General features: G+C 38.2%; 1 protein-coding gene across 1 annotated transcript; it reads left to right on the plus strand.

Annotated features, from left to right (window-relative positions):
* The first annotated feature begins 11 nt into the window (after positions 1–11).
* LOC126688450 (uncharacterized) lies at positions 12–24,136 on the plus strand. The gene is made up of 13 exons (XM_050383149.1): positions 12–361; positions 436–585; positions 1,607–1,777; positions 3,273–3,416; positions 5,191–5,296; positions 5,382–5,530; positions 5,671–5,796; positions 6,907–7,050; positions 20,696–20,783; positions 20,995–21,368; positions 22,324–22,647; positions 23,414–23,644; positions 23,837–24,136. Exons 1-13 carry the CDS (start codon positions 152–154, stop codon positions 23,969–23,971), a joined length of 2,352 nt encoding a protein of 783 aa, XP_050239106.1. The 5' UTR covers positions 12–151; the 3' UTR covers positions 23,972–24,136.
* Positions 24,137–24,661: the final 525 nt, after the last annotated feature.

Consider the following 24,661-nt stretch of genomic DNA (forward strand, 5'->3'; position numbering starts at 1 on the left):
TAAGAAGATGATGTAAAAGTAAAACTAAAAAGAAAACAGGAGAAACTCTTATAACTTGTTATTATTGAGGCACCAAAACCAAATTGTTCATCCATCTAATCTTAAATCTACCTGTCAAAAAAAGAGAAGAGACTCTGTGCTCTGTTCCACTATGGTTGCTACAGCAACAACACAGCTCGGCTGTTGTGGAACAGAGCCTCTCAGTCTCAGTTTCAGGTGCACCTACTTTCCGGCCCGTTTTTCACTCCCAAACAGATGGACCAGGTCCAACCGGGTTTTTGCCGTCGCCACCGATCCCAAACCCTCCTCCACGTCACCACCAAGCTCCGTCAAATCGAAGTCCGTCAACGGAGCTTCCACGGTAATTTTTTACTCCTTCGATTTTTTGATTTTTAATTTATTTATTACTTAATAAGTTAATTAATGGAATTGCAGAGAATTGGAGAAGTATCAAAGGAGATAAAAAGAGTGAGGGCACAGATGGAAGAAAATGAAGAGTTAGCGATACTGATGAGAGGTCTTCGGGGTCAGAATCTAAGGGATTCACAGTTTGCTGCGGATGATGTTCAGCTTCGCCTTGTTGAGGTATATGATTGTATATATTGCGTGCTATTTGTCTGTCTTATTTAAATCAAACGGTTTGCTCCTTCAGACAGAGTATGTTTTTAATGTTTATGAAGAAATCTTAGCAGGCCTAAAATAGTGTACCAAGTAGGAACTGAAGTTGCGAACATGTATATATCACTGAATTGGATTGTAGTTAGAACTTACTTAGAAGCAATGAAAGCTTTATAATAATAATAATAGTAGGAGAAAGGAACAACACACCATTCATGGAGTCCGCGATCTTCCAATTTTTATATGTGTATTTTTTTTCCCCTAATAAAATGCTTGATATGTAAAAAAAGGTTGGACCGAGTGGACAAAACTCCCACTTTTGCAAGGTGATTGGTAACCAACGTTCTTGCTTTTTGGTCGAATGCACCTGCCATTGCAACTTAACCTCTAAGCTGAAAGTTAGTTAGGAACTACAGGTATGAGATGCCTGCCTTTTGAGATTGCTTTTATGATGCCAGATACTCCTGAGTTCATCATGTTACATACAGATCTATTTGGTGCTAATCATTTGCCTTTGGGCCTTGGTTCAGGTGTAAAGGATCGAGATTGGAGTAGGTAGGGCTTAGGCTCAAACTTGAATTGTTAGAGATATATTAGCCCAATAGCATAGGCCTAACATGAACTAATTAAAATGAAAAAAAGAAAAAGAAAAACAATTTCTGGAAGTATATGAATGTGACCTTGTAAGATGGAATACAATTACTTATCACTGTTCCATATACAAATTGTATATATAATTTTAAGTCTTGCACATGATTAGTCAGCTGTTAGAGTGGATGGTGTTTCTAAAATGACCTGGGCAACATATAAAATGGTAACTGTTGGAGGCTACATTCTTTCGTGAGAAGTTAAGAAATGATAGTTTGATATCAATGGATGAGATCTTCTCGCGATCCATCATGTTTTCTTTTGCGAGGCCTTTAAACTGAAGCTTTCTAGTTGGTATGACTATTTGCCTCTCGTAATGTTCTTTTTGGTGCTTCCGTAGGTAGATGAAAGCAGTGAGTTTTTGCCGTTGGTGTATGACCCTGCTAGCATTTCAGCATATTGGGGAAAACGACCACGTGCTGTTGCAACACGTATTGTCCAGTTGCTATCTGTTGCTGGGGGTTTTCTTTCACGCCTTGCTTTGGATGTGATAAACAAGAAGGTCAAAGAGGTACATATTTGTTTCCTTTTTTACGTTTTTTGAGATGATGGTATTTTCACACGATCAATTAACTCATTAAACAATTTGTAGAACATCAGTTTGTTTTTCGTGATTGGGAAAATATTTTCGAGTTCATGTACCATCTATAATCTCTATGATGTTTTATTTTTTCTTCATTTGAACCAACTTCCATTATGGTTTTTACTTTTTGTATATCTATATACTGAATTTGTTTCTTAGACCTAATGCAATGGTTTTTGAAAAGCCTTTGCTGTTATGGTTTTGTGAGTTTGTGCACTCTTGAAGGAAAGGAAGCCTGTTTAATACTGTATGTGTTGGGAATGACCATATATTCTTAAGAAAGGGATATGAATCCAAAACTGTACATACAAGTATGGGTGTGTGTGTGTGTTTGTGTGTACATATGTGGTGTTGTTGTTGTTGTTTTTAAAAAAAAATATATATATTTGTGAAGCTATCTATCTTTTAGTCGTCGAATAACTGCATTTTTTGTTGTTGTTCCTTGATCTCAAGATATGAAGAAACCAAACCTTTTTAGAAGGGAACTGCTCTCCCTCTCTCTCTCTTGTGCGTGTGTAGATATGGAATATTTACATTTTTGCAGATACCTTTTTTATTTATAGATGTGCTGTAAAGTTGGTGTCATCTGGACTGACTGCTTTCGGATGATAATTTAGTCTCTATCATATTCTTAGGTGACTGTGTCTAGGTAGACTGATATTGTGAGATGCTTGTGCTGACTTTTAAGTTGTTATTTTCATTTGTCTTTCAGCTTGCTATTCTGCTTCTTTATTTTTGCCAATTTGGATTTAGGAAAACCCTTTAACCCCTCACCCCCCTCCCTAATCCAAGTTACAAAAAAGAGACCAAATAAAAGAAAGAGGCATCAATGTTTGGATGTGTGGAATGCTATCTCTTTGTGCTTGATGTGTGCATTTGGAGGGATAGAAATGCTAGGACCTTTGTTGGAACTGAAGTTTCATTACTTAAACTGAGATGTTCTGAGATCACTCTTCAATTGGATGAGAGCCATAGTAGGTTTTAGTTTTACCTCTTCTTTTTTGGATTTCTTAGATCTTTGTTTTTTCTTGTGAATCTCATGTACTTCCCATGTAGTAGGGCTGCATCCTTTTATTTTTATTTATTTTTCTTTTTAAATTCTTGTGATGGATGTAAGATCTTTCAGGTTTAAACTGCATTGATTAATGACAATAACTTTCACCTTGAAGCTCTTTTTCCTGCTATGGGATTCCTCCATTAATTGATGTCATGCATTGCAAATTATGAGGCAGATATGCTTTCAAAAAACTTGCATGTAGTTGTAGTGTTCCTTAATTGGTCTTAATGTAGCTACAGGTTTGAAATGAGCCCTTTTTCGTGTCCAATCTCTCTTTTTTTGGATAAGTTTGTTTATGTCCAATCTTTAAAAGCAAATTCTCATTTAATGTATGCTTTTTCTCTCTAATTGCTTTTCCATAATCAGAATGAAGTTGCTAGAGCAATCGAGTTAAGGGAAATTGTTACCTCTTTGGGTCCGGCATATATCAAACTTGGTCAAGCATTGAGCATTCGACCAGATATACTGTCACCTTCTGCAATGATTGAGCTGCAAAAACTTTGTGATAAGGTAAAGTGCTTGTGCTTTTTTATCTATTTATTATTATTAGTTTTCTTTTCCATTAGTGACGTGATTGCATTTGATCAAAGGTACTATCCCTATGCTGAGATCTTCTAAAGACAAAAGGGGGTAATTTTTTTTTTTTTTTGGATGACAAAGAACCTCTTCAAGTCAGAGCCACTTAGGGGCCGTTTGGATTCACAATTTTCATAACTCAATTCTCAGTTTTCATAACTCATAACTCAAAAATGGTGGGACCCATAGCAAAAAGGTTGTTTGGCAAATGATAACTCTGTTTCCATAACTCTGTTTCCATCACTCAATTCTTTGATTTTTGAGTTATGAGTTATGGAAACTGAAAATAGACAAAATGTGTTTTCAGTTTCCATAACTCATAACTCAATGACAATATTGTAATTAAACACACATAGGGGACCCACAAACAGTATTCAGCCGCAACTTTTGACCTTTGACTTTTTTTTTTTTCTTTCTTCTCTGGGTTGGCTATTCGGTCTGGTTTCTTCTTTTTTTTTTTTTTTTTTTTTCCTCCTGGGTTGGCTGTTCGGTCTGGGTTTTTTTTTTTTTTTTTTTACCTAGACTCACCAAACTTAGTGAAAAAAAAAAAAAAAAAAAAAAAAAAAAACCCAGACCGAACAGCCAACCCAGGAGGAAAAAAAAAAAAAAAGAAGAAGCTGCTAGTGGAAAAAAAAAAAAAAAAGCTGCACCGTGACAGGCGTGGGCCCTCCAAATAATGTGAAAAATAGTGAGTGATGGAAACTGAGTGATGAAGGCAAACGGATGTGAAAAATTGAGTGATGAGTGATGAGTGACGGAAATTGAGTGACGGAAATTGAGTGACCAAATTTTGTTGGCCAAACAGGCTCTTAGATTTCGTGTACCCACCCAATCGAGTAAATCTCAAATACACGACCCCGCCCACAAGAACCATGTCTATAGGATATCCATAATATTCAGTTATGTTAGAATAAAGATGGGTACATTACAAGAATATTCAGTTGCATTATGTTGCCTAAATATATATTTATCTGCTAGAATTTACACATGTTTGACATAATTTCAGCTAATACCTTTGATGTCAATGATGCTTTTTGACTGAAACAAATCGGGGGTAAGGCTGCCTACCATAACCTCACAAAAGTGGGAGCTTTATACACTAGATACAACCTTTGATCAGTCAGTGAGGCTTTTTTAAATGGGCAGTAAATTATGGGTGTAAAAACAACAAAAAACAATCTGGGCTTGTGGATTAAGATAATTTCCAGCACTGTTTGAATTGTGAGGTATGAGTCTTATTAGAAGATCTATAAAGGAAAGTGTCCAAGGTGGTTCACAAGCTTTGGATCATGGTGCTCTTAATAAATCAGGATGAGCCAAGCTTGTGGAGAAGGCCTGTCGACTTCATGTTTTACTTAGGCAGACATTGGGAAGGCTTGTCCTGTCCCTGTTGTCAGTTGCCGTTAATGCAATTGAATATGAACTTGAATATCCAGTTTTCATATTTTAAACTCTATAAATATTATATAAACCCCTCCCCCCCCCCCCCCCCCCCCCCTCTCTCCCCTTTTCTTATTTTTTGGTAAGTGAAACTACAGTACATAACATTACAGTCCCAATCTTGTAACATCTCCAATCCATCCTCAGATCTCCACTTGTCAAATGAGGAGAGATGCCACATAGCTTGATTTCTTCTTAATATTGTATGAATTTATATATATTAGGTACCCCTCTTCATAGCTGATATTCTGTTTAATGATACGTGAAGGTTCCTTCATTTCCAGATGATGTAGCTATGGCTCTTATAGAGGAAGAACTTGGTCAGCCATGGAATAATGTCTATTCTGAGCTATCATCTTCACCAATTGCTGCTGGTAGCCTCCCAGATAACCTTTTATATACTAGAATTCTGGAGTTCACTTAGTTCCAAAGTATTTATTCTTTATTCTGCAATGGCAGCATCTCTTGGACAGGTGTATAAGGGCCGTTTGAAGGAAAATGGGGATCTGGTGGCTGTCAAAGTGCAAAGGCCATTTGTTCTTGAGACGGTTACAGTCGATTTGTACGTCATACGGAACTTGGGTTTGGTTCTACGGAAGTTTCCACAGGTAGTGTAAACCAGATCTGATTTGTAGTCACTTATCTCTTTCTTAAAAACAATTCCCCTTTTTTGAAGGAGTAACTATAGTTAGCAATAATGGCTTATTATCCACACCCCATCCCTTGGCTTTCTGCTTATATTTTTCAGATCTCGGTAGATGTAGTCGGATTGGTTGATGAATGGGCTGCTCGTTTTTTCGAAGAGTTAGATTATGTTAATGAAGGGGAAAATGGAAAAATCTTTGCTGAAATGATGAAGAAGGACCTTCCTCAGGTTTTTCTAAAAACTCTGAATGTATACTTTATTATGTTTCAAGAAGTTTCTGTTGATTTTTGCTGTCAAGCTTAGTTAGAAACTTCTATTTTGTTTACATATCATGAAGTAATGCTAAAAGGTGTAAATTAGGCAATGAAGGGTCCGTTTGGATACAGTTGAAAATTGAAAGCTGAAAACTTTGTAGCAAAATAATTTTTAAATGTGTAAATAGTACCGTGGGACCCATTTTTAATAAAAAAGTTGCTGAAAAGTAATGTTTGTGGGTCCCATAAACAGTGCACGGGTGCACTGTTTACACTGAAAAGTCAACAAAATCGGCTAAAAAAAAAAAAAACTGAAAACACAAAACGCAGGAAACGCAATCCAAACCGCACCGAAATAACTAAAATGGTCAAGTTAAAATAAAGCATGGGCAAGATGTTCTAAATTCGGTTAAGCTCTATGTAGGACTAGTCTATTGACCATTGTCGAGCATGCTGTTTAACAATAGCTGTCATGGTCCCATTGCAATGTTTAACAGTCAATATAGTGAATATAGACTCAGGTGCCTTTTCTAGTATGACATTCTTCTGTAAAGGAATGAAGTTTTTGTCTCCAGGATAATGTCCCTCAACTGCCATTTTGCCATGTTTACATTTAACAATGATAGATATGCTTGAAGCGAAAGGGTCTGTTCCTAATATTTACTTTCATGCCAATCTTGGGTATGAAAATGATATGGTTATTTTGGATATCAAACCTGCAATAACATGATGCAAATTCTTCAAATGAGCTGTGAGCCTGTGATGCCGGCTGACTGTGAAAACCTTGGCACGTGAAGTATATGTTTATTAATGCCCGGGAATAGTTCTAGACTAGATTTTCTGCTGACATAATTACCAATAGACTGCAATTAATCAGTTCCTTACTCTTATAACATCATGTATGTGCCTTTTCAAATTTGCAGTTCATGTACTCTGGTAAGTGACGATAGTATGTTATTTATCTATTGCTTTTTATTTTCTATTTCATCTTTTTGTTTGTATAAAAATCTCATTTGTTGGGAATTTTTATCTTAATCTGAGGGAGATTATGTCTAATACTACTTAAAAAGCTTGTGTGTTTCAGGTTGTTGTACCCAAAACCTACCAGAAATATACTTCAAGAAAGGTTCTTACCACAGGATGGGTAGAAGGAGAGAAGCTGTCACAAAGTAAAGAAAGTGATGTAGGAGAGCTGGTTAATGTTGGAGTCATATGCTACCTAAAGCAGGTATGCTTTTCTCTAGTTTTCACTCTGTTTTTCAGGATTCAATGTGGAACATGACTAACATACATCTCCTAAAATTTGATTCCTTTATTTTTTTTAACTTCTCTCTCTCTGTATATATATATATATATATATATATATTTGGCAACAGTTTATTTTCTGAACCTAAACAATTAACTGTCTTTATTGGTTAATGTGTGATTGTTTGATGTGCTCTCTCACTTTTCACTTTGGGTTTTCAGGTAAGCGCTAATAGATGCCTAAATTAGGCCTTATTAAATTCAAGAAGAAATTCAAAACAATTCTTGTTTGCCCCTTTTTACTTGGTCTATTTTTAATCAATAAATTTATTTTATTAAATTTAAAATAAATAAATTGTTGTTTACGGTGAAGGTGTTTAGGGTTTGATAAGTCAACCCTAACACATAAAATGTTATTTATATATAAAGTACATGATATTACTGTTTTGCCCCTATTACTCATAACACTCCCCCTCAAGCTAGAGAGTATGTATCATACAATCCTAGCTTGTTACATAATGAACCCAAACGAGTCTTACATAAAGCTTTGGTAAACATATTAGCAATCTGGACTCTTGTAGAAACATATGGAGTAGCAATTACACCATCTTCTACTTTCTCCTGAGTAATATGACAATCTACTTCAATATGCTTGGTTCGCTCATGGAACACAGGATTGGAGGCAATGTAAATTGCTGCTTGATTATCACAATGCATAGTCATAGGCAGCTTCACAACAAATCCTAATTCCTCAAGTAAATGCTTAATCCACATAAGCTCATATGATGTGTGTGCCATGGCTCTCTATACTCAGCCTTTGCACTAGACCTGGTAACAACAGTTTGTTTCTTACTTCTCCAAGTAATCAGATTTCCTCCCAGAAAAGTGCAATACCTAGAAGTGGATTTTCTATCTGACGGTGATCTAGCCTAATCAACATCAGTGTAGGCTTCTACTCGTAGCTGGCCATTAGCTTTATACAAAAGACCACGGCTTGGATGTGCTTTAAGATACCTCACAATCCGAATAACTGCCTCCCAATGTGGAAGGCAAGGATCTTTCATAAACTGGCTCAAAACACTAACTACAAATGATATATCTGGGTGGGTAATTGTGAGATAATTTAGTTTACCAACTAGATGACGATTTCTCTCAGGATTAGATAACAGCTCCCCTTAATATTCATATGATTTGACATTAGGATCCATAGGAGTCTCCACTGGTTTAGATCCTAACAAGCCAGTTTCTTTCAAAATATCCAACACATACTTCATTTGTGATAAAATGATGCCTTCTTTAGATCGTGCTACCTCAATACCCAAGAAATAACGAAGTTTACCTAGATCCTTAGTTTGAAAGAAGTTTTGAAGGTATCTTTTCAAATTATCAATACCCTGCTTGTCATCTAGTGATTATAATATCATCAACATGTACTATCAAAAAAATCTTTCCTCTATCAAAGGTATGAGAAAACATAGAGTGATCAGAGTGGCAACGTCTCAGTCCAAACTTTAACACTATTTCACTGAATTTACCAAACCAAGCTCTGGGAGATTGTTTAAGACCATAGACCATATACACCTCTTCCTTCAAATCACCATTCAAGAAGGCATTTTTAACATCTAACTAGAATAATGGCTAGCTCAAATTAGCAGCCAAGGAGATCAAAATCTGGACAGAAGAAATTTTAGCAATAGGTGAGAATGTCTTGGCATAGTCAACACCATATGTCTGGGTATGCCCTTTGGCAACCAAGCGAGCCTTCAAACGCTCAATAGAACTATCAGGCAAATACTTCACAGTATACACCAAACGACAACCAACAGTAGTTTTCCCTAGAGGACGAGTAACTAAAGATCAAGTAGCATTTTCAGACAGGGTAGACATTTCTACCTCCATTGCAGACTTCCAACCAGAGATGGACATAGCCTCCTGGACAGACTTAGGAACAACAGTAGAATTCAAGGATGTGGTAAAGGCATGAAGAGATGAAGACAAGTGACCATAAGAGACAAACTGAGAGATAGGGTGAGAGGTACAAGAACGCTTACCATTGCGCAAAGCAATTGGAAGAGAGCTAGGATCAGAAGTCAGAACACTAGGCGGGGTAGAAGTCTCTGTTGGAGGTTTTTGCCAACAACAATATACCTGGAGTGGTTTCTGAGGAGATTCAATAGGAGACGCAGGTGGTAGGAGAGAAATAGGATTGAGATTCATCAAATGTGACATCAGCACTAATGAAACGATGCCGAAGAGTAGGTGAGTAACATCGGTATCCCTTTTAAGTACAAGAATACTCAAGAAAAACGCATTTAATGGATCTAGGATCAAGTTTGTCACTCCTTGGACCTAAGATATGAACATAGCGCACACAACCAAAGATCTTAGGAGGTAGATGAAACAAAGGTGCATTAGGAGAGAGCACAGTATAAGGGATCTGACCACCTAGAATAGTGGAAGGCATACTATTAATTAGGTGACAGGCAGTGAGAATAGCATCACTCCAATATGATTTGGGAACACGCATATGAAACTTTAAGGCACGAGTGACCTCTAACAAATGACGCATTTTGTGTTCAATAATTTTGTTGTGGAGTATGGGGGCGTGAAGATTGGTGAATTATACCATGATCATCAAAAAATTGAGACAAAGATGTATGAAATATTCACGAGCATTGTCTAACCGAAAAATACAAAGTGAAGCATTAAACTGAGTCTTTATTTCCATATCTTTCATAAGACAAAAATAGGTGACTCTAGAATAATAATCAACAAAAAAGACAAAAATATCTAAATCCCAACAATGAGGGAGTGTTTATTGGACCCCAAATATCAGAATAAACTAAATGAAAAGGACTACTAACACGACTCTCACGCCTAGAGGCAAAAGGCACCCTATGGTGTTTACCCAACTAACATGCTTCACATTGTAAAGACTCAATTTGACAACACGACAGAACTAATGACTTCAAATTCTTGAGAGATGGATGACCAAGGTGACAATGATGCTGAAGAGGCGAGATAGACAAATGAGAAGCCACTAAACAGGAAGAACCACATCAATCCAGGTAATAAAGTCCACCGGCTTCATGCCCTCCACCAATAATCTTCCTTGTCTTGAGATCCTGAAAGATACAATGAGTGGATAAAAAAATGGTAGCACAATTCAAAATTTTAGTAAGCTTACTAATTGACAAAAGGTTAAAAAGAAATCAGGAATATATAAGACAGAAGAGAGAGAAAGATTAGGACTAAGATTGGTAGTGCCCAAACCAGAAACTATAGTGGCTGAGCTATCTGCCAATGTAACATTGGGAAGACTACTAGATTGCTCAAGGTCAGAGAGTAAACCTGAGGTACTTGTCATATGATCGGTAGCACCTGAGTCAATGACCTAAGGGTCCTGAGTGGCAAGACAAGCAGCAGAAGTACCTTGTTGAGCCAAAGTAGCTGTAGAATCAGACCTAACAAAGTTGGAATGCAGAGACAAGAGGCGATTGTACTCTTCCTCAAGAATAGAGACTACTCTGGATGTTGGTGGAAGTGACTGTGAAGGCGGTTTTTGAACTTGAAAGCTAGCTTGGTGAGCCAAGGGTTTACCATACAACTCCTAACAAAAGTCTACTGTAAGATTCTCACCATGACAATAAGTGCACTTACGAAGACCACATCCTCTACCATGACCCCCTTATTCACTACCATGGCCCCCTTGGTCATGACCTCCACAGCCTCGGCCCCCACGACCTCGACCTCCACGACCACCTCTATTACTCCCCATATAAGTGGTAAAGGTAGATTTATCACTAGAGGGTAATGCATTAGTATTGGAGGAAGAGAAAGGGGCAGTACTCGAATCAGATAATGTGGCCTGTCGAAGTCTACCAAAAACTTCACTCAATGAAGGGAGGTCTGGACTAGCTAAAATTTGTGATTTAACTGGATTCAAACTTTTAGGCAACCAGAGAGGAAGCGAGCAACATGCATAGAATCTCGTTGTTTCTTCATAATTTTAACATCAGAGGAGGTGGGCTGATAAATTTGAGTTCTTCACACACGCTCTTAAATTTGTTATAGTAGTCCTCCAAAGAAAAATCACTCAAACTCAAGGAGAAATAATTTTGATGAAGATCATAAATCCGCTTCAAATTGATAACACTAGAGTAAAGTTCCTTGGCTTGTTCCCAAACAAGTTTAGCAGTTGGTAAGAAAACCAAACTATAACTGATCTTAGACTCCTTGCTATTCCACAAACAACTCCTAATTTGTGCATCTTCGGCTCTCCAATCAGCAAATTTAGGGTCTATAGGTACAGGGGGTTCATTAATCACATAATCAAACTTCTTTCTACCAAGAAGAAAGACTTCAACTGCTTGTGCCCATTGAGCATAATTACTTCCATTTAGACAAATGGAAGTAATTGATAACATATTAGGAGATAAGAAATAATTAGGGGGTTGAGCACTGTCTTTGGACTCCATAATAGCAATCTGAAGAACAAACTAACAGTAAATAAATATGCTGGACTAAATTAAAACAAACTCCAACCAGCAACCAATGTACTTCAACTAATTAGCAACTCCAATAGCAACTCATCTATCAAAGAATCAACACCAAACTATTCCAAAAACAAGGCAGCAACAAATCCATACCAACACCAAAAAAAAAGAAAAAAGAAGCCCAATCTACCACTAAACATCAATCAACAAAGTCTAGTCCAACAAATCAACCCAAGGCTGCCTGAACAGATAATCAGAGAACGTATTGAAGAAGAGAAGAAAATCGGACCATGGTTGAAAGTTGAAACCCACAGTTGAAAAACTCTGGCGGCAGCGCGAGGGTGCAGGAGTGACGGTGCGAGGACTAGTGAGTGGGCTAGGATGGGTCGTCGGAGGAGGGCAAGTAAAACCCTGCCTCTCTCGCAGTTAGGTGACGTCGATCTAGTGTCATGAGACCCGAGAGAGGGTCACTGGCGCTGGACAACTTCTTTAGCCACTAAATCAAGATCGTTGGAGGTCTCTATTAGGGTCATCGGAGCTAGTGAGGTGCTGTTATGGTTGTCGGCGACAACAGTATCGGTGGGTGGTGGTCAGAGGATTAACGGCAATGGTGGGTTGGTGGCTTTGATACCATGTTGTTTACGGTGAAGATGTTTAGGGTTTGATAAGTCAATCCTAACACATAAAATATTATTTATATATAAAGTACATGATATTACTATTTTTCCCCTATTACTCATAACATAAATAAATAAAACAAAAACAAAAACAAAAACTTGTTTATGTCAACATTGTGGAGTCTAATAACAGTAAGAAAAACTAGTGTTAATGAGTGAATTATAATAAAATGTTTGACAAATAAGGTTTATTAGGATTATGTGTAATATATGAGTGGTACTATCAGAAAACAAACATTTTTATTTCTTTTTTGTTTTACTTATAGTAGAGATTCCCTCTTCTATTCCTGATTGGTTATACTATATCCTACTAGAAATTAATTCAATCACTGTGGCAAGCCACAAATTCTGAGGTGATAAATGGTTAGTGATTCTTGCTCTCCAAATAAATTGGGTGAATCTCTGCTATGCCCCCCCACCCCAAAACAAATGTTGATCATTCTAGTCAAGGTAATTAATTTTATTTTCTTTGCCTTAGAGGAATACTTATGGAAATGAAATTTCAACTCTCCAACACATGAAAGAAAACATACTTGAATCTAAATATGGTTATAATAAATAACATATTTAACATTTACTTGTATAAAAAAAAATGCTTTGAATATATTGGAGAATGGGATAATTTAATAGAACTAAAAAAAAGGCCTGGCTAAAAAAAAGGCCTGGCTACCTTGAATTAGCCATAGATTTTTCTGTCCTACTGCTTCTTTCTGTGCTTTTTTTGCTTCTTTCGTTGATTTCTTTTTCAATATGGGTGGCTCTTTATTTTTCTTCGTTGAGTCAAAATCTTTTGAATTCTCTGTTGAAGAAGGGGGTTCTTTTTTCTTATTGCATATCTTTGAGAGAAGCAGAGATTCTCTCCGATCAGTGTTCTTGGGCAAAGAGAGTGCTAAGAGACTGCTATCTTTAATGGAGAATTTTATTTACTCTGAATCCCCTGGTCACTTTGCTCGTACTGTTAGAGAGGGAGAGACGGTGTTTATTCTTCGATCAGGCTCCAATGCTCATGGTTCTTTTATTATGATTTCTGAACTTGTACTTGGCAGTCGGAAAGGTTTCTTGGTAATCCCGGAAGGAAGACTGGGCAATGGTTGGAAAGGTTTTGTTGGGCATTTGAAGAAGGTTTTAGCTCCGGGGGTTAGTGCTATTAATCTGCCCATTAAACTCCTTCCTGGGTCTGAACTTCAAGCCTCCAAATCCTTTGCAGCAGCGGTGGTTCAAGGCCGTCGGAGTGAACCCAAAGCCCACAGGTTGGCAGAGATGGCGCTCCCTCAGACCCAGGATTCTCTTGACAAAGTAAATCCTAGGCATTTAATGTTGGACTCTCGAAATCCTAAATTAGCAACTCTGGGTTCTCAGACCCAGGATTCTCGCGAGAGCTTCCTTGGGAAGGAGAAAATTTTGTTCAGGACGAAGCTCCCTCCTGTCTCCTCTGATGGGACTGAAGGTGAGGTGCATTTAGATATTTCTTTTAGATTGTTTCGTGGGCCTCTAGGTTCGTGGGAGATCAGTTGCTCCAATGTTTCTGAGGTGGACTCTCCACTTACCCATTCCTCTAACCCAAAACCCTCTGATCCCTTTAAGCCCAATCTCCCTTCAGTTGGCCGAAACTCAAAAGCCTCAAACCCAAAGTCCTTCTCAAGCCCAAAGCCAAAACCCTCTGATCCATTTAAGCCCAAGCCTCTTTCTGTTGGCCGAATCTCAGAAGCCTCTAAACCTAAGCCTATCACAAGCCCAAAGCCAAAGCCCATCTCTAACCCTAAGCCTTTCTCAAACACAAAGCCCACTCCTAATTCTAAACCCAAAGCCCTACCAGCCCCTAACCCATTACCCAAAATTAATCCCTCCCATATTTGGAAGCCCAAACCCCACCGGACCTCTCTGTCTCATATCCAGTCTCTTCCCACTCTCCCTTTCTCTCCGTCACCTTCTTTCTCAAGTAGCGTGGTGTCCGACGCAGTGACGCCTCTGACCCACAGGGTTCCGACAGCCTCCGACGAGCTTCTCTCTGTCCTGGACAGCTCCGACGCAGTGCTGCCTCTGACCCACAGGGTTCCGACAGGCTCCGATGAGCTTCTCTCTGTCCTGGACAGCTCCGACGCAGTGCTGCCTCTGACCCACAGGGTTCCGACAGGCCCCGATGAGCTTCTCTCTGTCCTGGACAGCTCCGACGCCTCCGTCTCTGAGTCTTTGGCCTCCGATGGTTCTTCTACTGATTCCGGGTGCTCCGATGATGATATGGATTTGCATCGCAACATCCAACAGATCATTCAGCAGCACTCAGATGATGTCTTCAGGAAATGGGGAAATTCCGACCAGTGGGTTCTCGAATTACGAGATGGGAAGAGGGTGGCAGTTCCGATTCATATTTCTTTGCCTCCGGGAGATGACTTTGTCAGAGTGGACAACTCAAACCATTTAGCGATAGTTCCGGCGAAGGATTCGGAATCTAAGGAGCTTTATTCTGAGTCGGAAAAAGGGATTGATGTTGTTGTGGAGGATTGGTCTTCAGATTTTTCTTCCGAGAATGCCTCTCAATTCAATGTTTCTTCGCCTCCCCTCAATGTCGATCCTCTGGCTTTCTCTTTACCTTTGGCTGCCACGGATGTTTCTGATCAGCCAGCAACTCTGGTAGTAGAGAATGTGCTGGGTAAAGGCAGTTACTCGGAATGGTTTCAGGATAAATTCCGTGGTTTTGATGATTTCCTTGGGACTTCCCTTAAAGGATTAGAAGAGCCAGTAACCAAATTCTTGTTGGCTGTTGAAACTGAGATACAGCAGAGGGACTTTAAGGATAAAACTGACAAAGCCGAGAAGAGCTCAGGGAGGAAAGGAATAAGAGAATTAAGGGGCTTATTCAGCTCTGTCAATTATGGTTTTGCGTCTTCTAGACGCTCTAGTTTTGGTAAGGACAGGGCTCTCTTTGTTTCCCAATGAATCTGAAGATTATATCCTGGAATGTTAGAGGTTTGAATGACAAAGATAAACGGCTCAAGATTCGCAATTTTTTACGCTCTTGGAGGGCTGATATTGTTTGTTTGCAAGAGACAAAACTGGAATGGGTTACTAGAGGCCTAGTTAGAAGCATTTGGAGTTGTCCCTTCATTGATTGGTTATATTTAGGCTCTGAGGGTGCTTCTGGTGGTATCCTTCTCATGTGGGATAGAAGGGTGGTGGAAAAGTTAGAGGAAGCAGTGGGGGATTTTTCGATTTCCTGTAGGTTCAAAAATGTCTTTGATCATTTTGAGTGGGCCTTCTCTGGCATCTATGGTCCTAACTTAAACAGGAATCGGCATCTTATGTGGGAAGAGCTGGCTGGCTTGATTAGTTGGTGGAATTTGCCTTGGTGTTTGGGAGGTGATTTTAATGTCATCCGCTTTCCTTCGGAGAGATTAGGGGCAGGAAGATTCTCTCGCTGCATGTTTGACTTCTCGGATTTTATTGCTCTTCATGGGCTTATGGATATTCCTCTAGAGGGCGGTCTCTTCTCTTGGTCTAATTCCTCCTCAGCCTCTAGAATTGATCGGTTTCTCTTCTCTCCGACTCTAGTTGATCACTTCACTCACTTCTCCCAAAAAAGGCTTCCTAGAGTGTTATCCGATCACTTCCCTATTCTTTTGGAGAGTGGGAGTCATCGAAGAGGGCGAATTCCTTTTCGTTTTGAGAATATGTGGTTGAAGGCGGAAGGGTTCTTAGATAAGGTGAAGTCCTGGTGGGAGAATTACCATTTTCAAGGGACCCCTAGTTTCATTCTAGCCAAGAAGTTGACTGCTCTAAAATCGGACCTAAAGAAGTGGAATGAGTCCGATTTCGGCAATATCTCAGCAAAGAAGCAGCTGCTATGGAGTAAGTTGAATGCTTTAGATGTCAAAGAGGACTTTCAGCCCTTATCTAAAGAGGAAAAATTGGATCAAGCTTCCTTTCGCGTCGATCTTGAGAAGGCTGCCTTGCTTGAGGAGATTAGTTGGAGGCAAAAATCCAAAATGTTATTCTTAAAGGAGGGCGACTCTAATACGAAATTTTTTCATAGAATGGCTAATTCTAATAGAAGAAATAATTGTATTGAAACCCTTTTGATTGATGGGGCTGTGACTACCAACCAGGATAGGATTGTTGACCATGTTGAACAATTCTTTATAAACCTATACTCTGAGCAGCAAGTGCAGCACCCTTTTCCGGATGCATTGGATTTCCCATGTATTTCTGGGGACAATGCGGATTGGCTAGAAAAACCTTTCGAGGAGTCTGAGGTTTTAGAAGTCATCAAGGAGTTTAATGGGGATAAATCTCCTGGGCCTGACGGTTTTTCGATGGCTTTCTTTCAAGCTTGCTAGGGGATTCTCAAAACAGATATCATGGCGGTGTTCCATCACTTCCATGTCACTGGCCAGTTTGAAAAAAGCTTGAATGCAACCTTCATTGCTCTCATTCCAAAAAAAGCCGCAGCTGTGGAAATAAAAGACTTTCGGCCTATTAGCCTTGTTGGGGGAGTTTATAAAATTCTTGCTAAAGTTTTGGCTTCTCGTCTTCGCTTGGTTTTAGGCGAGATCATCTCTGCTCCTCAGAATGCCTTTATTCTTAATAGGCAAATTCTCGACTCTGTTCTTATTGCTAATGAGTGTCTTGATAGTAGACTGAAGTCTGGTCAATCAGGGTTGCTATGTAAACTGGACATTGAGAAAGCTTTCGATCATGTGAACTGGAGCTTTCTTACTCTCTTGCTTGAGCGTTGTGGTTTTCCTGATAAGTGGAGGCGATGGATCTCTTTTTGTTTATCTACTGTTCGTTTTTCTATCCTTATTAATGGTACTCCCCATGGGTTCTTTGGAAGTTCTAGGGGGTTACGGCAAGGTGATCCTTTGTCTCCCTTATTATTTGTTCTGGTTATGGAGGCTGTCAGTAGGATGTTGGATAAGGCGGTCCATGAAGGTCGCTTGTCAGGTTTTAATGCAGGCGCTTCTACTGGTAGATCTTTGATGGTTTCTCATCTCCTTTTCGCTGATGATACTCTAATTTTCTGCGATGCTAATATTGATCAATTGCTAATTCTCCGTATGGTGCTCATTTGGTTTGAGGCTGTGTCTGGTCTGAAGGTCAATTTGGGTAAGTCTGAGCTGGTGGCTGTGGGGGCTGTCCATAACATGGATCTTTTGGTGGCTATCTTAGGCTGCAAACAAGGGTCTCTCCCAATGAAATATTTGGGTCTTCCTTTGGGGGCAAAATTCAAAGACAAGTCTATTTGGAATCCAATTCTTGAGAAGATGGAAAGAAAATTAGCAGGCTGGAAAAAATTATATTTATCTAAGGGAGGTAGAGTCACATTAATTAAAAGCACGCTCTCTAACCTTCCTACTTATTTTCTCTCTTTATTCCCTATTCCTGCCTCTGTGGCCAACCGTATTGCTAGACTTCAGCGGGACTTTCTGTGGGGTGGCCTAGGAGATGAGCCCAAATTTCATTTGGTTGATTGGTCTACGGTGTGTACCCCGCTTTCTTCAGGTGGTTTAGGGTTTAGGAACCTGAGAACTTTCAATATAGCTCTTTTAGGGAAATGGCTTTGGAGATTTGGGCAAGAAAGGGATGCCCTCTGGCGTCAAGTGATAGAGGTAAAGTATGGCTGTGATTGGGGTGGTTGGTGTTCTAGCCCTTCCTCTAGTCCTTATGGTGTTAGTTTGTGGAAAAATATTAGCAGGGGGTGGCACTCTTTATCTCGGTTTTTTATGTATGAGATTGGTGATGGTTCAAAAGTGCAGTTTTGGCTAGATCGTTGGTGTGGGACTTCCTCTCTCGCTGTACGCTATCCCGATTTATATAGGATTAGCTGTAGCAAAGAGGCAAGTGTGGCGGATCTTATGAGATTCTCCAATGGAGTCCTTCATTGGGAGATTCAGTTTTGTAGGGAGGTGCATAATCGTGAATTGGAAGCTTTCAGGTGCTTCATCAACTCCATTTATAGCACTCCTGTAAGGGGAATCGAGGAGGATAAGAGATTTTGGCTGCCTTGTAAGAGTAAGGGGTTCACGGTTAGTTCTTACTACCATCTTCTTGTTGGCCATAGTGAGCATTTTTTCCCTTGGAAAAGTATTTGGAAGCAGAAGATCCCCTCTAGAGTGGCTTTTTTTGTCTGGACCGCAGCCTTGGGGAAATGTTTGACTATTGACAATCTTAGGAAAAGAAAGGTTTGTATTTTGGATTGGTGTTATATGTGCAAGAGTAGTAGTGAAAGTGTTGACCATCTTTTCCTTCATTGCCCGGTTGCTTCGGAGTTATGGGATATGGTTTTTGGTTTATTTGGAGTGTGTTGGATCATGCCCTCGTCTGTTGTTGGTCTCTTAGCTTGCTGGCAAGGTCACTTTGGTCGCCTTCGCAATGGAGTTATTTGGAAGGTCATTCCTCTTTGTTTGATGTGGTGTATTTGGAAGGAGAGGAATAGTAGATGCTTTGAAGACTCTGAGCGTGCTATGCCTGACCTCAAGCTGCTTTTCTTCCGAACCTTACTTGATTGGTTCTCTGTGTGGAGAAACCATCCTTTTTCTATTTTGGATTTACTTGACTTTTGTAATTTTCGTTCTTGACTTGCTCCCCCTTGTATACTTCCTGTGTGCTTGGGTGTATCTTTTTATTATCAATGAATTCTTATTACTTATCAAAAAAAAAATATATTGGAGAATGCTCCCAATCCCTTAAATGACACTAGTATTTGTCTTGGTAGAACTAGGGAGTTAAAAGATGCCACTAAATCTAGTTTTCATATCATTTAAAGTTACAAAAAGACTAAAGCATATTTAGATAAATATATAATTATGATCTGATATATAATATGGATGAAATAGATAAAACATTACTCTAAAAAATATAACAAAAAGTAAAAATTCCTTGGAATTACATTAGCATTCCTATCACCATACTGTCTGGAATGTAATATCAACAAACGGTGTTAGGTTCTAGTCTTTCTAACAAGTTAAAGATGTTCATATTTCTTCTAGTAGAAATTATATTAATTATTAAATTAAATGTTAGTTTATTGAAATGATGCAGGTGGCAAGACATCTTTGTTAGTAGAAATTACATTAGCATTCCTATCACCATACTGCCCATTTAAATTTTTTTTTTTTTTAAATAAAATTCGATAGTTACGATTGGGGAAGGGATTTGAACCCTTGTCGGCTCTGTTGGAAGCATCCGGAGGTGCTAGTTGAGTTACAAGGCTCGACTCCTTCCCTTATTGTTGGACTATAAGTGAGGTCATTATAAGGCATGTCTTAACGTAATGTATAGTTAGAGGTCCATATAAGGCTTGTCTTAACACATTGGGTGGGTAGAAGTTTATATAACTTGTTCTAATGTTTCAAAAGTCAATTAAAGTGGGGTCCATAGAAGCCCTATGTTGAGAATGCATTCATGTTTTCTGAAGGAAATTGAAAAGAAAGGAAAGGGATATGCATTTGATGATGTTTGATGCTCAAGAATCTATGGATGAACCTAGGTTGAATCATCTCTCTTGGGTATGATGTGCAAGAACCCTAGTGTGATTCTAGGTTGATTTTTTGCCCCCTTGTCTCAGTCTATTTCTCTGTCTTGTTTTCTATTTGTTGCATGCCGGCCTCATCTACTAAGAATTTTCAGCCCCAAACACTAATAGGCAAGCCAAAACACAGTCCTGAACTGTACACATGAACCAGTACCCAAAATCCATAGATTTTTTTAGTGACCACATGCTAAACATAAGAGCAATAATATCCCAACCCAAACACAACCCTATCCCGTCCACCCTGAATCAGCCCCCAAAATCCCTAGATTTATTTTATCATTGGAAGCTGAATATAAGATCCTGTGTCCTGAAAACACACTGAGGTTGTTCATAAGTGGCCGAAAATAATCAAGAGTCTAAAATTTTGGTGATGTTTAGTTGGTCATGTTGGTTTTTATGCAGATTGAAATGCTTTGTGCATTTTGGGTGCAATGATGTATAATTTTTTTCATTGAATCAATTAGGAAATTAATTTAGTTAAACCTGATATACACTTCTCTTGTTAACATGGTTGACGTTTAATGCAATTCTGTGCACCTTTGGTCAACAGAGTGAAAGTAGAATAAATTGGCTACTAGATGATTTGTTGTGTCCCTGTGTTTCAATTGGGGTTTGACAAGTTTGCACTTTACATCACTGCACCCAGTCTCATGCATAATTAATGTATACTTATTTCCAGGATTTATTCATATATCATCAAAATCTGAATTTTCTTCTCCACAAATGCTTCTAATATTATATTTTGCACTTTATATATAACTTTTGCCCACTCATTGAAATGTATGTGTTGTGAATGAAAATAGAAATATACTTGCAATTGTTTTTTTGCTCATATAATTGCATCTTATTATTGGTGAGAATTCCTAGTTCCTACTTGGGCGTCATTTTATTTTAAACATTAACTTGTTGCCTTTTTCATTATAGTTGCTGGATACTGGATTTTTCCATGCAGACCCTCATCCAGGAAATCTAATCCGCACTCCAGATGGAAAGCTAGCCATACTTGACTTTGGTAATAATAATCTTCAATTCGAGTATATGATTAAAGATCATCCTTTCACATGGTTAGAAGCATTATAAAGATCATCCTTTCATAATGCATATGTAGTGCTTTTACCATGATTTAGAAGATCTCTCTGTGACACATAATGGACAGTTTATTCTTCTTTTTGTTGTGAAGATCAATTTTTTTGAGCATCCTAAAGTATAATTTTTTGTAACAGGTCTAGTTACAAAATTAACTGACGATCAAAAATATGGAATGATTGAAGCAATTGCACACCTCATTCATCGAGATTATGGATCTATAGTCAAAGACTTTGTTAAACTTGGTTTCATCCCAGAGGGGGTTAATTTAGATCCCATCTTGCCTGTTTTGGCTAAAGTTTTTGATCAGGCACTTGAAGGTGGAGGAGCCAAAAATATCAACTTCCAGGAGCTGGCTTCAGATTTGGCACAAATAACTTTTGATTATCCATTTAGAATACCCCCTTATTTTGCTCTTATAATCAGGGCAATTGGGGTGCTGGAAGGCATAGCTTTAGTGGGAAATTCTGATTTTGCTATTGTAGATGAGGCATATCCATATATTGCACAGGTATAATACTCTCTAAGTCTCTTTAGAAATCTATTATCTTTTTATGAAGAAATATGTTGGTGCTCATAGCTCAGTTGCTAACACGCAGTGCCCTTTCGGTCTGTAAACATGACCTTAATGTACACTTCTAGAATAGATGAAATGACCCTTTCTTTTTCTTTTTCTTTTTTTTCTTTTTTTCTTTTTTTGTTTTTTGGTTTTTGTTTTTGTTTATGCAATTAGCTGGAAATTGTTTAGGTTTATATAAACTGGCATAGTCAATCTAATAACCTAAGATGCACGGACACTTCATTTGAGGTGCCGTACCCGTGTTGTATCTATGTCGTACCTGTGTTGTAATGGTGTCTTATTTGCCGTATCATGTTGTTATTTTTTAAAAATTACTCATGTCACCATATCGTACCCGTGTCTGTGTCTATACATCCTAGCTAATAGGTTGTGGATTTGAACCTTGCCATTAAGATTTGTTAAACTGGAGATACAAAACGTAATCTTTGATTGCTAAAATATATGCCACCTCATTGGTGCATGAACTCATTCCAAACAGTCCCTATGGGACGGATGTGGTTATATTTTTTTTATAATCATTCGAGGTTCATTTAATGTTGCCTTTCTTAGCGGATAGTGGACATTAGTATAGCTAATAAAATTCAATGATAAAACTTCTGTAATTGGTTGAGCTTGTTAGAAGTATAGAGTTAAATGATTAAATTTATTATTTCCTAATAGTTTAAACTTTTGGGAGAATTGGTAATTTGACGGCGCTTAATGAATATGACGCATGTCTTGGAAGTAGTTTTACACTAGTTGAGCTTAGGTGGGATTATATGGGCAATAATTCTAGCAGGTTAATCACAATTTGGCCATACTGATGTCTAATCTAATGTTGTTCTCTGAATGCTCTAAACATCTAGATTGGAGTTATTTATGTTCTTACTTCTAATTTTATTGTTAGAGGCTGCTGACTGATGAATCCCCACGGTTACGGAATGCTTTACGCTACACAATATATGGGAAATCTGGAGTTTTTGATGCTGAAAGATTCATTGATGTTATGCAAGCCTTTGAAAATTTCATTACTGCAGCAAAAAGTGGAGGTGGAGAGAGTCTGAATGGGGACATGGCTGAACTTGGCATATTGCAAAGCCAAACAGGATACATCATTCCTGGATTGTCATCCACTGTATCTCAACCACAGCAGCCAATTCAAACAAGGGCAGCTTTAGCATTTCTGTTGTCTGATAAAGGGAATTTTTTTCGAGAATTTCTTTTGGATGAGGTACTTCTAGAACTCTGTAGTTATGAGACTGTAGTGTTGTTCGCTATGTTGTAGCATTTTATTAGCTGCATATCCCACTGATGTGTAAGGGCAATGATATGATTATAATAGTTATAGTAATCATTTATCTATTAAAAAAATTACTATATATTTTTTTTTTCCATCGAACTCATCTGAAATGATAATGATATTTACCATTAGATCCAGTGGAGAAACAACAATATTGACCACAATATTTGTTTTCCCAGTAACCCTAAAAATATGCTATCTTAGGTCATTATGCTCATGTTTTTCTTCTCTATTTACCTCTTTTCTCACTTGTATTGATTATGACAAGTAGACTTTTAAGATCAGCAAGACATGAAGGGAGCAATAATTATTTTCTTTCAAGCTATTTTACCCATTCTTGCTAATTTTCTTTTGTTTTTAATTTATAAACTTTCTTTTGTTTGTAATTTATATACGAAGTCTAACTATCATATCAGCAGATGTGACTCAGCATTTGCTTCATCTTTTTCATTTATTCAAATTTCTCACGTGTTAATAGTATCTATTTCTCAGTTTTGATATGCGATTTCATTAATTCTTTTCCCCCCATTAAAAAGCTTTTCTTAACTAGTGCTATGGCTTTGTGATGTTTTTTTTCTCACCAGGGGCTGAGCCTAAGATAAGAATTAGTGACTTACTGTCTTACTAGTATGCATTGAACTTGATTGTATGGAAGGTATTTCAAATATGTAACTATTGTTATTTACATGGAAAGCAGATTGTAAAGGGCATTGATGCAGTTACGAGGGATCAGTTGGTACAAATATTGTCAGTTCTAGGAATTAGAAATGCTGTCCCAGTTTTTAGTTTGGTTCCTGCTTTTGGACCCTTTAAGCCAGCCGCACTTTTACCAACAATAAACGATGAAGACAAAGTTATATTGAATAATGTTCAAAAGGTCGTTGAGTTTCTGACTACAGGAAGTGCAATATCAAGAACATCAAATCAGGTATTAAAGGATTGTGCTTAACCATTAAATTTTAGACTATACACACAAACTCGTCCTTAGGTTCCTTTTCACAAATGTAGACGCTTTTCACTGACCTATTTCTTTCCCCATTGTTTCTTGTGTGTATCAACACAGTGCAGATGTTCTTTCTTGACTGCCTGTCTCTGATTATTACTTTGTTGGTGTCAACAGGATGTGAACGTTGAACAGGTCATCCGAGAGCTTCTTCCAGTGTTGCCAGGCATATCCACCAAGGTGCTCCCGGAGGTGCTCAGTAGATTATCTTCCCGGGTATTAGCACGAATAGTCCGTGATACATTTTTGTAAATATTTTGCTCTAACTTAGCGGTTTAAGGCACCTAAATTGTGCATATTTTGATGAACAGGCACAAATGCACCAAGGTTATTGTAATACATTTATTTGCCAGTGTTGTGCCAACACTGAGATCCAAAATTATGCTTGTATATATTATACACAGCTTTTTTCTATTATACACCGTGTATAAACTCTACTGCATGTCAAATGTATAGTTGCGCTTCCTGTCAGATTGATTGGTGCGGTTTCTTCCAATCCGGAAAGTTGTATAAATTTTTAACACAATACAAGCAGCTAAAACTGCAAACAAAGCTATTCAAACGGCGGAACTACTAAACTTGAACTACAAACAGCTTCAGACTACAAAGAATCATCACCAGAAATGAAACACCTCACTAAGTGACCCGCAATAGAAGTTTTAACTTACAACAATCGAATTGACTAGGACCACATGCAAGAAGTTCATCAACAGCTGCTGCAAAAAGTTAGGCTTTAAAATAAAACAAGGATTCTCCAAAAGCTGCATAAAACTATTTTAAATAGAGTTCAAAATTCCTTTGTCGATAGAAAACCGACTCCTTACATCAAACAGTAACGATTTTACCATTATGAATCTTTGAATTTCTATCAAATTAGAAGTGATATGTATTCTTTGTTTCTTGTACCTTTTACCAAAATTTTCTAGATTGTACAATAGACGA

Source organism: Quercus robur, chromosome 6 (genome assembly GCF_932294415.1).
Source record: "Quercus robur chromosome 6, dhQueRobu3.1, whole genome shotgun sequence".
Classification (NCBI taxonomy): Eukaryota; Viridiplantae; Streptophyta; class Magnoliopsida; order Fagales; family Fagaceae; genus Quercus; species Quercus robur.

Coding starts and splice junctions, on each gene's coding strand:
- LOC126688450 (XM_050383149.1), top strand. CDS start 152: ATGGTTGCTACAGCAACAACACAGCTCGGCTGTTGTGGAACAGAGCCT. Junction 362..435: donor CCGTCAACGGAGCTTCCACG/GTAATTTTTTAC, acceptor ATGGAATTGCAG/AGAATTGGAGAAGTATCAAA. Junction 1,778..3,272: donor TAAACAAGAAGGTCAAAGAG/GTACATATTTGT, acceptor TTCCATAATCAG/AATGAAGTTGCTAGAGCAAT.